Source organism: Falco cherrug, chromosome 7 (assembly GCF_023634085.1).
Source record: "Falco cherrug isolate bFalChe1 chromosome 7, bFalChe1.pri, whole genome shotgun sequence".
Classification (NCBI taxonomy): Eukaryota; Metazoa; Chordata; class Aves; order Falconiformes; family Falconidae; genus Falco; species Falco cherrug.
Window position 1 is genome coordinate 21,385,298 of NC_073703.1, and position 12,235 is coordinate 21,397,532.

The 12,235-nt window shown below is 43.4% G+C and overlaps 1 protein-coding gene across 1 annotated transcript in view; it reads right to left on the minus strand.

Annotated features, from left to right (window-relative positions):
• ANXA2 (annexin A2) overlaps nt 1–12,235 on the minus strand; it is a 28,237-nt gene extending 16,002 nt beyond the window's left edge. Inside the window, exons 1-3 of the mRNA XM_055716680.1 lie at nt 12,084–12,235; nt 7,590–7,649; nt 3,362–3,461 (exon numbers count right to left, since the gene is read on the minus strand). Of these exons, the coding sequence (XP_055572655.1) occupies nt 3,362–3,461; nt 7,590–7,637 (148 nt within the window). The 5' untranslated portion in view covers nt 7,638–7,649; nt 12,084–12,235. The remainder of the gene's footprint in view (nt 1–3,361; nt 3,462–7,589; nt 7,650–12,083) is intronic.

Genomic DNA, 12,235 nt, shown 5'->3' on the forward strand with positions numbered 1-12,235 from the left:
GATATTATAAGATTAACCATACAAAGCACGAATGTTACAAAAGACCTTTTAGCCACTAGCTACAGAACCTAAAATGATGGGTCACATCCAAAATTCCCTTCTCCCTCTTCACCACATTTTTCACGATGAAATACTGTACTTGATAGCCTCACATCCTTAGCTCACGCTGAGGCAGACCTACATCAGTGCTCTTATCCACACAAGTTTGGCCTGCGAAAGCCAAAAGGCCCTGGAAAGCATCGTCTTAGTTGCAAATTTTCGTTTGAAAACATGCTGACTGCACATTTCAGCCATAATCTAATCCTGCACATTTTAAACTGCTCCCATTTTATGAAAGAAAACAAATTCTCCCAGCACAGAAACGGCCACACACAAACACACTGACACTGGGCCTTTCAGCTGTTGCAGGGCCAACAGCTAAGCCAATCTCTTGAGCTTTTTAATAAATCCTAAATTTAAACCATTCTTGGCATTCAAAAAAGGCAAATGACATTTTCAAGTTTTATCACAATTGTGATAGATTAGAAGCCCACAAACATTTGCATCCAAGTGTTTTATTCGTACACTTTGTGGATGGAAATATGAAGTTAAGTCATTGCTTTGGCATTTAATGGGAAATAAGTGCTTGTACTTCACGCTTGGGAATCGTACAGCACGGACAGGATGCTGACTCACATCTGCTGAGACGGGGTGGAGCAGGACAGCAGCTAAAATATTTTTCTTTGCTGTTCACTAAAATCTCTGGCAGTTTCAGGGTAATGAAACAGAGTTTTATTTCCAAATTTATTCTGGCTGGGCAGATTTTATCAGTGCATTTCTATCAATGGGCAACTGAAAATTAGATATTGTGGCTCATGATTTTTTTTTTTTAATAAGAAAATTCCTTGCAGATTGAAATGCAATTTGATAGGGGAGGAGGGGGCAGGAAGCAGATCTTAAAAAACCCCTCTCTGATCATTAACCACTTCTAAAAGAGGCAATCTATTGCTTTGGTCAGATTGCAATGTTATGGCTCAATCAGCAAAAGAAGAGGAAATTAACACAACCCAAATGATCAGTTAGAGTTTTAAATTTTTTTGTTTACAAGACATTGTACTTCAATTTCCATGGGCCAAAACAACAGCACCAGCATTGTTCTGAACCAAATGGATGGTACGGACTGCCACTTAACTTTCTAGGATGAGGTGAGAAGAGGCCTAACGAACTTTTATTTTTCAAGAACTAGCATGCATTCATCCAGTTTATTTACTAGAAGTCTGTCCTCTTAAATTTCTTTTTCAAGAACAGCATGGACAGAATACCAGAAGCTATTTCTGTCCTATCAATATCTAGGTACTACAGAGATAATCAATCTGCATGAATGAATTAAATGGGGTTGCAACTGGCCTCAAATTATTAGTGGGAGATTTACATCAGTAGCCCTTGTGAGACGCCAACACCATTTTGCATCTGGTACTAACACAGTCTTAGGACTATTTGACTGAGCTCGTGATCTGCAATGTCTTATTTTCCTTGGATAAAACCCTGGTCCCACTGGAGTCAAAGGGAAAAATTTAGATAAAATAAGACCACAATTGCAGCTCTGCTATTTTGCTTAGCAAGATTTCACCAAACCATGTTGCAACGAGATATTTCTTTACTGATACTATTAATACTCTGCATATGTGACTGATGCAGTTTGGCACATTTCAGGCACTGTCTTCCCCCACCAGCATGTCAGCATATTTCATTTAAACTTCTGCATTAAATATTCTCTTAAAAGGTATGGGCACGTTGGATGTATTATATAAACAATGAATTAATCTCACAGAAGACCCCTGTTGTGGTCTATGTTTAGGTCCCATGTTTACACCTCATCATTGTTTTACCAGTTTCTGAATACAATTAATTTATTATAGACGCATGTTCTAAGCACTTTCCTACAACAAATTTGTGTTTGAATTCTGCCAGTCATGGAACAAAAAAGTATACCCTGAGACCTCAATACAAGGTTGCAGTTTAGGTTGCAATTAATTAACTATTCACAACCCAGTCTGATAATAAAATTATTTAACAAACTATTTGAGAGACCCACAGACGGAAAAGGCACACTTCAGCAGTCGTCTTTCCTACAAAGAATTAAAAGGAAACCTAATATATGCTCTGTTAATACTGTTCTATTTAGCTGGTTTCTTCTATTTAGGCTCATATACTCGAGCTAATTAAACACAGGGCACAATGGAGCACTACAGAAATCAAATAGCCTCTTGTCCTATACAGCAAAAAGCCAACACTTATAAGCAACATGCTAAGGCACCAGATGAACTCACTACAGAAAAAACTAAGTAGCACAAAATGAAACTGGCACAGCAATGACATTTATTACAAGAGGAGCAAGCCAGAACTGTTAACAAGTTACTTGCATTACGCAAACTCTAGGATGAACTGTTGCTAGCTACAAACTGATTGTATATCGAATAGAGCTATTTTTCCACATCTCCCTTTCTAGGCTGTTGGATATGTATAACCCCCCTGCATTTAATCCAACTCCACTCAAAGCTCAGCAAAGGGCTGGGCAATATATTTGTGCAGGATTGTTTCTGCAGATAGATCTAAACCCTAATAAAAATATCACAGTACTTCCCACAGATCCCACAATAGATAAAGAGATGGCTAACCCCTGAGGAATTAATCTGAAGAGTGTGAATGAATGCTGGAATATGTAGATATTATACAGAGCAGTTCAGACACTACCCCAGCTCTTTGCCCTAAACCAAATACACTGTTCAGCCAGTAAAACAAGTTTTGTCCATTTTACGCACAATCACCAAAATGGAGATTCATGACGCTGACTCAGGGAGTCCACATTACTGCAAAACAGCTGGATAATTAATTAGATGGTAATTTTTCAAAACTGGCCCACTCTGACTGCAAATATTGTACTTGCATATTGTTTATATCAAAATGCAAGAGGTATAACCCAAATGGTTTTTCCCTTTCTCAGTGGCAGAAAAGTTGTAGAATTTGAAGTACTGATGAGTCAAGAGAAAAAAGTGAACACTTTCAGTGATAACCTCAGCAATTCTTGGCTACAAACTTCAAAAGTATATTCAAAGCATGCATTTAGAGAGTTCAAAATCTAACTTGGTCAAGATTTCATCAGTGAGGTCTGAGAAATCAAACACCTCCAAAAATAGGTATCGTAGAGTAAGGATATTAAAATGTTGGTCTTGAGACACAGGTGTGGTGGGGGTTTTTTTGGTGTTTTTTAATTTTGTCTTTCTTTCCTTTTTTGTTTTGTTTTTGTTTTGTTTTCTTTTCTTTTTCCACACCAGCATTCTAGCTTACAAGCAGAATCAAAACCACAGCGCATGTTCCTCACCTTTGGTCTTGATGGCCGTTTCCAGGGCAGCAGCATCCCGGTCAGCATCAAAATTTGAGTAGGCCTTAACGGTGGCATATGCACTTGGTGGGAGAGAATGCTAGAAGAAAAAGAAGAAAAACAACCTCAAAGTTAAACCATTTAATCCTGTCCTTGCTGCAGTTAGGAAAACGTGTGCCTCTTCGTCAACTAGTGTTTAGCCAAATTTTTAAATACAAGAACTGCCATAGGGTATCTGTGAAAATGGAATTCTGCTAAGAGCCACCAAACTCTGTTCTCCTGATATGTATTGTCCAGAAACCCACTCACAGCTATGCTTATTATAAAAAAAGAATATATACAAATAAATATCATATATTATTGCAGCAAAAACCTAACACATTCCAAGTTTACTCACTAAAACTCAGTCTTCTAAAATCTGGAGTTTTCTGGCTAGGTCTGAAGGAAACTGGCTACAGAAAGATAATTCACAGGAAGTTTAAGTCTGAAGTTTTTTAGATTTGAAGCCAATACCTTACTTTGGATTACAGGTTATAATTATATTTAAAAAAAGAAAAAAGAAAAAAAAAAGAGGAAGATGGAAGATTAACAGTAAGTCAGAACAAGTTTTATGCCCTATATCATGGAATTTAAAGGTAATAAACCCCCCCACTTTTTAAGCCTATAGTTGTAGAAAACAGAAGTTACTATCTCCTTTTGGAACTCTATGCCTGCTGATACTTGGTTTAAGCAGCACGAGGCTAAGAAAATCAAATGACATTTCAAACTACCTGTGCTGAGAATAAGAGGATTTGCGGGTAAGATCACTTAGTAAACAGTTGCAACATTTTATAAGTTACCAGATGTTATCAGCTGTTTATTATTGTCCTCTCCTGAGGATTACAGCTGGTAACAGGAGGTCACCAGAATAGAGACTCAGCTCTTCTCAGCTGTTAGCTTGTTTCACCCTCCACGGGCACGTTAAACTAAACCACAGATTTTCATATAAATAGCTGAGAAATATTTACAAACCCCACCCCACCCAGTTCAATTTAGAGACCTAACCCTCTAGCAGAAAGGTGTCGTGACTAACGGCTGAAATGGCCATAGCTGTTTCCTAAGTGGATCAACGACCAAGCTTTCTTGGTAAAGACCCCCAAACCCGTTCGTTTCAGCCCCTAACTCCAACAGAAGGCCAGGTTCATGAACAGGGCTAAGCTATCTTTGTATCCCTAGCAGATTTTCTTACATGCAAACTGTTACAAGGAGAACAAATATTAACTAAAATATTCCATGATTTTTTACTCTATCCTATAGAGGTCAACTGTCCTGAACAGATTCCTCTGGCAGCAGCCACTGCGCCTTCTTGAGACAATCTGTGTTATGCTGTGGAGACAGGAACTCAAAAAAGCACCAATAAACTGAACCATTCTTTTGTCTCTTACCATCAGCTCAGTTTAGCAAAGTGGCCCCCGTCTGGCCCGGAGCCACACCACAAAACACAGCCTTTCCTGTTAGCAGATCGAATTGCTAACAGAAACAGTACATGGAGATGTGCAGGGCAGCCTCAGGCAAATCTGTGTGCTGAAAGATTCCTAAACCAAACCAGTAACATACACAACCATGTGGCACCGCTATCTAATTAACCAGCACTCCAGATAATCTGAAGCAAGTCACTTGGCACTTAGCAGAGTTGGGCACCTCTCCTTCCACCCACCTCTAACACTGTCTGAGTCATTCGGGCAGAGTATTTTACTGTAAGGTGACATCATATATGAGAAAATACATCGCATATTTGCAATCTGGGAGCCATCTTTTCTGCTGCCCTTCCATCCAATGCATGCAAAAGTTGGATTCGGATCCCCTGACACTCGTCAAACGACCCAGGAAGCGCCATGTACGTATTTATACCCAGGAAAGACGGAAACCTTCTGTTGGCTGCTCTACCAGTCAATGGACCATCTTCAAATTCAGCACCCACCAAAATTATGCTTTAGCCTCTCAGGTGACTGTCTTGGCTACTTCAGTGGAGTAGACAAAGTCTTACCAGGGTGATTATTGTGCTTATGAAAAACAGCCATTTAAACTCCAGACTATATGGTCTCAAAGCACTCCGGTACACTACAGTATGGCAGTACTGGTACTTTATGTTTTCCAACTGACATTCCATTTAGTTCAATACAAAATTTTCCAGGATGGGGCAGTAAAAGTCCAGTTAGTACGTAACTGCACAAGCAGCCTGGACCAGACTAAAGCAGAGAAAGATTTTTATTTTCTCCCCGCATATCTAGTGTGCTTCAAAGGTCCTCCAACTGGTCTGCTTCCTGTGAGCTTGATGAATTCAGTCCTACTGGGAAGAGCAGAACGCGAGGGAGAAGCATATATCATTAACAGGAAAGTTGAGGAGGCTTAATTGCTTCTAAAAAAACCAGGACCTTTTCAAGATATCTTCATCTCAGTATTGCCTGTCCTCAAAAAGCTCATCAGTCGGGTTTGAAAATTGAGTAAGTTGACATCATCCAGCAAGTAACCTATAAATCGTTGACTAAAATATAGGCTTCCAATCCCGAGTGCAAACATGGAGCATATGATGAAGCATAACAATACGATCTTTGTTACAGAATCTTTCTATACTCTCTTGTGGAGGCTGCAAGCATAGGTTAACTGCAGCTCATCTCCCTGCCCTCCTTAAAGAAGAAGAGAACACCACGCTGAAGCAAGCAGGCAGGTTTCTTCACCTTGAAACACATCAGTCACTATGTCGCTGATACCAAATGCACAGATGCACACGACAGGACTTGAGTTCAGCTGTTTCAATATTGAAATTATCAAAATATTGAAATATGAAATATGTCTCAATATTAAACATGTTTTATTGAGAAAAATGGCTGGCTGAATCAGTTAGTTGTAATATTGTAAATATTGTAAAATAATATTGTAAAATCAGTTAGTTTGCTGAATCATTACTTAGAGGAACTGGGCAAATCCTTTATGTAAATGAGCTACTCAGTAATTCCAGTTTCCAACTTAGGATCTACGGAACAAACCAGCTGCCTGGTATTTCATACACTCTGTGGCAGGATTTCTGATGAAAATGCTGGCATGGAACAGTATTCAAATGTGACTTTTGCAAGTACTCACAAGCATTACGGAAGAAACATTTCTGCCCTTGAGAACAGATTGCTCAAATATTATTCCAGAAGTAATCTTCTGCTGAAACAAACACAGCCAAGAAGTCTGAAGAGCCGACTGCTTTTGCAGTACAAAATCAGGTTTGCTATTTACCTATAGCGCGTTAGCCAGGTCTTTGCAACAGCCGTTTCACAAAGATCATATGGTATAATTTATTTTGCAAGAAGTAATAAAAATAGGCAATAAGTTTGTTTGCACTGATCTCAAATCTGGAGTTACTGACTATAGAATTTAAAAGTACAGCAAGTTTATAAGCAACATGATGAAATAATGCATGGATAGGATTCACTTCCTCTTCAGTGACAGTCACAGAACCACAAATTCCTGACACTACACTGGTAACCCTACCATCCAGTGTTGCAACATAAGAAATCACACAAAGAGGCTGTGGCTTTCTGGTGTTTCAATACAACTATCAAGCGAGTGCAGATGTGGTAGAAAATACGCAATCAAACCCAAGGTTCTTTACACTTTTCAAAACAGCAAATGAGAAAAGAAGTTTGAGAAAAATAATTTTTTGGAAGAGGTAGTTTGGTTTTGGTGACAACCAGTACAGGAATAAGATCCCCAATATTTTTATTCCAATTAAGTAATGTTCTCCATTTTTACTTGAGGGGGGGGGGGGGAAGGGGGGAAAAGTAAAAGAAAAGAAAACTCAGGAGGTGTCAGCAAACCCAAACACACTTCCGTCTTCTCCTGTCATGCTTAACTCACTTGTTCCTTGGGACCACAGATGCAAACCAGCCATGCTGTTTGTCCTGTGATCTCTTTCATGTGGCCCAGCATATGAATATTGCTCATGCTGCTGGCCAGTTGGAAGGACTGTCATTAAATCTGGTGACCTCATATAACTGTCCTATGGTTTACAACTGCTTTGTGGCTGAAAACTGATCGCTGCCGACTAGGTTCTTAGTCAATGTAAGTTTGGGTAGAAGAGATGTGGGGAATCTTGTAAACTGTACAGGTCAGTACAATTGTTGGTAGAGAGCCCTGCGAAAGAAACAAGATGTGGCATTTAAGTAAAATAAACTTTTCTTGTTTAGATAGTAATACTTACATCTCCTTCAAGGCTGAGCTTGCTTAAAATTTCATGGACAGTAGACATCTTGAAAGAGTGCTGGAGGAAGAGGAAAAAACAAACCACAAGTAGACTTAAATATACTTACAATTACATCAGCAGATTTAAAGGGTTTTAAGCCACACCACCATTAGTAGTGCAACAGTGAGAGGTCTTCATTCTATTGTAAAATAAGAATTTATCTTATTATACCCATTTCTTCTGCATTTTAAATACTTAAACTAAGGAACTGGAGAATCTCTACCTTAGAAACAGAATCAATTAAGCCTGCAACTTGGTACCAGGAAAACTGTTAGCAACATTATAGTCCGGTCCAGCCCAAAGCCAAAAAGCAGCAACAAGCGGTAGCATTTAAATCAGACGCTGAATTCCTCAAGTACTCATGGAATACATTGAAACCATTTATATTCATGCAGTCATATTATAAAATCATAATGCTGTTCAATCTTTAATCCTGGACATAGGCCACAAATGCCTCTAGTATCATATGGTTTTGTAGTGGCTCCTCAGTAATAAGAATCACAGGACAAGCTACAAACACTAACATGCTTGTCAGATACTAGCTAACAAGGACTCTCCTAAAACGACAGCTCCAGAAGTAAGAGCCACTGAGGCAAGAAAATCAGTATCATTGCTCCATTGCCTGAACCTACATAACATCTTGCTAATGCGTTTAAAGAAAAACAGGGAAACCCCAGCCCTAAGACAGATGGCACACACTGCAGAAATGAACACGGATGTGATATGCCGGTGTTTCAATGCCCTGCCTTTCTTCAACTCTGGTTTGTGGCCAGGGAAGTTTGCTATTATTACTGCTTTACTGGAAGGGTCTCCCAACTAAGGAGGAAATTTTTTCCAAAGGTTAAAAACCAGAGGCACTATTGAAGAGGCTTGATGCATTCCCACAGCTCTACTCTCAAATTCCTCCACTTGAAGGGACAGACATTGCCACTCACATTACCTTCTCATCATCCAGGTTGGCACCTGCAGAAAACATTATTTTTCCTGTTGAAATTAAAGCTTGTTTCTCAGGAACTCTACAATCAAGCTGTAGAGAGCATTAGCAAATAAGGAAAAGAGTTGGCTTGATGAGAGGTAGGAGACAAAGGACGGGAACGCCTGAGTTAGTGACATTCCACTGACAGATAACTGATCCTGGAACCCAGGCTGAGCCTCGCAGGGTGCCACTCCCTTCACTCCCATACCGATCCCAGTTCCCCCAGCCCAGCTCCCAGGCACTGTGCCCTCCAAGCCAACTCCCAGCTATGGTGCAGCCAGGCCTGGGTATGTTCTTTCAAGTGGTTTTCAGATTCTTTTTTTATCCTCCATCAGTCACACCACTGATGGCATTGGGGCTTTCTCAGGCAAGCGGTACTAGCCACCCAGGCAAATCTCCCAGACAAACCACGCTCCACTCAATGATCAATCTGAAATCAAGAGCTCAGAAAACCAGCAAGGAGTTTGAAATAGTTTCTTAATATTGGAGATCTGAAACACATATTTGTATTTTGTTTTAGCTCCTGTAAATCTCCTGTGCACCAAGAGAAAAAGCAGAGAAATGCTGACTTTTAGCAGATATAGCAAGCATTATGAGACTGAAATGCAGAAACAGTTACACGGCTTTTGTGGCATAACTGCTGTAACCGGCCCTTTCCTCACCTAGAATACAGAAAGCAAGCCTTTCATCTTCTGAAGTAACCTAGGTGTAAGTAACAAAAGCAACTTTCCGTCAAGGAAAAATTAAGATCCCAGGGGAGGAAAAATAAGAGAGAATGGAAATCACAGCCATGCATCAACTAATTTGAGAATAAATCCTTTTCAGAGCAAAAATTCAACCCAGCCCTTTAAGAACAGGCTGCAGAAGTGGTAATAAGCTGCTACCTGCTATTGGCACCATTAACCATGATGGTTAGAGGGACGATCTGTTACTGAGTTATGAAATTCTCAGTGTTTACTCTTAATAAAATGAAGTGCCTAGCAACGAGCCCTTTTGTACTCCACAAGCATTACAACCGATACCAAAGATGAGCAACTGAGGTCCTTCCGTCTTGCTTGACACAAAGAACTAAAAACCACCAGTGAAAGCTGAAGCAAAGCAACTGCAGTGTAATCTTTCACAAAACAATCACGGAACAGCTTTTTGCAAGACTGCCATTTCTAAATCAATTTAAAACCACACTGAATCAGGCTTGTTGGAACAAAAAACTTGAACAAAGTCCAGGAACAGAACTAACACACCCTCACGTAGAGCTGGAACTGGGAGGTTCCCATCATCAGCACACAATGCTATGGCAACTGACCGCCCAGCAGCAGCAAGCTGGCTAAAGAAAAAAATGGGAGTTTTTGCAAGAATTCTTCCAGAGAAATATCTTTACTCAGAGAACATACACATATCTTGTCACACCCTGCTTTGAAAGACACTCATATTTGAGGACAGACTCACTGTTCTCTGATGGACTCATTTAATCTGATGTCGTTTTGACAAGTTCTGGTGAGTTTGAACATGTAAAGAGAAAATACTTGCACTAACTTGTTTTTACTTACACTGGAAAAGATTCAACTTCTACCTTCCAGCTGTAAACTAATACTTCAGTACCTTAAGGCGAGTTTCTACAACCGGTTTACCTCCTAAATCCACATTACCTAATCCTGAATCACAGTGTCTCAAAGAGATAGCATCTGTTTCCACCTGGACTCCCCCCCAGCAATCACTGGTTTGCCAGTCTGTTGCTGTACTGGGCCTAGTGTACACGCAGCTCCTTACTCCCAGAGCTGCCTGCTGGCAGGAGAGCCTGTTTAAAAGCAGCCCCGTATCTTGGTTCCCAGAGGCAGCTCACTTATATTACAGCAGGAAAGACCCGTGTGAGCCATGGAAAAAAAAAGTGTCAGGTATGCACAAACAACCACATTGCTCAATAAGCAGAGTTAGCATTTTAAGAAGCACTTATTATACTCTTGCAGACAGAGACTGAGCAAAGGGTGTTCCCAAAGATGGGAGCCCAGGAATCCCCAGAATGAGAGAATGGAAACTGTTTCACTTGGAGCACGTTTGGGTCAGGTCCAAAAACCTGCTCCGAAAACCAGGGCACCGCAACAGAGGAGATAAGGGAAAGCAAGGAAGATCCACAATATCTGCTGTAAATGAAATAAGGACAAAAAAATCATTAATTGATATACAATGCTAAGCACAGGTACAAATGAGCCAGGCTGCATCTCCCCAGATCACTCGATAAGGTTTAGCAGATCACTTAAAGCTACTACTTGGAGAAAAAAAAAACCTTTAAAGAAAAGGATTTCAACCCACTAAACTACACTACCACAAACATGCTTTAACCGTTGGCTTCCACAGACACTGCTAACAAGCCAGGAGATACTTTGTTCCAGGAAGGTACTGGGCACATCAAAAATTAAGGGCTTTTATTTCTAGAATTCAAGCTATTCTCACTTCTGAGACTTCACAGAAAAACACCTTTTTTTTTTTTTTTTTTTTTTAAATCAAGGCAAATAATTCCATACATTAGCTAATGGGAACTATACTCACTAGGGCTGCTCATGACAACTAGCTCCACCAACAGAAGCCACACGTCGGGAGGGATCGCTCAGGGCATGGGGGTTCCAAAAGGTTTTTTCACCCTTGACCCGTGTGTCAGTGCCTACGCGCCCCTGAGCGGGTGCAGCGTGTGAACACGAGCGCAGAAACGGCTCACACCGAGCGGGGCCGGAGCTGTCGGTGCGAGAACACGGCTCACTGCTGCGTGGCCCTGCAATCATCACCCCTCTCCCAGGGAGGGGCATCCCCCTGCCCCGCCCGGCCCCTCGCTGCGGGGCCCAGCCGGCGCACAGTGCCGGTTGCGGGATCCTGACGGGCTGCGGGGTCCCGGCGGGGTGGCAGAGCCGTGCCCGTGGGGGGCCGCGCAGGGCCCGCTGCGCTCCCGGGGCCGGCCGGGCCGGGGGCTCCGGGCTGGGAGCGAACTTGCAGCGTTCCCGTTAGTCGGGCTGCGCCCCGGCGCACCTTAGCGAGGACGAGAGGAGCGCAACCGGGGCCGGCGGAGCTGGGGGCCGGTTCCCCTTCCTGCCGCCGCCGCCACACCCGCAGCGCCGGCGGGGAGCCCCGCCCGTGGGGCCGCCGCCCGGAGGGAGCCCGGCGGAGCAGCCGCGGGCGGGTACAGCCGCGGGCAGGGCAGGGCAGGCAGGCAGGCGAGGCAGGCGGGCAGGCAGGGGAGGCAGGCAGGGGAGGCAGGCAGGGGAGGCAGGCAGGGGAGGCAGGCAGGGGAGGCAGGCAGGGGAGGCAGGCAGGGGAGGCAGGCAGGGGAGGCAGGCAGGGGAGGCAGGCAGGGGAGGCAGGCAGGGGAGGCAGGCAGGCAGTCGCGCCCAGCCACCGGCCCACTACTCCTCCCGCCCGGGGTGCGCCCCCCGCCCGCGCCCCCGGTGCTGCGCCTCCCGCTCCGGGCCGGGCCGCCCGGCGGGACTCACCTGGCCGGGGCGGGCTGGGCGGCTCCGGCGGCGGCTGCGGCGGCTGGGCCCCGCGGCGGCCCGGGCGGGGTTTTGTAGGGCCGGGCGGGCCCTCCCCTCCCCGGCGCCCCCCCGGCCCGGCGCTGACTCAGCCGGCCGCGCCCGCCTCCCGA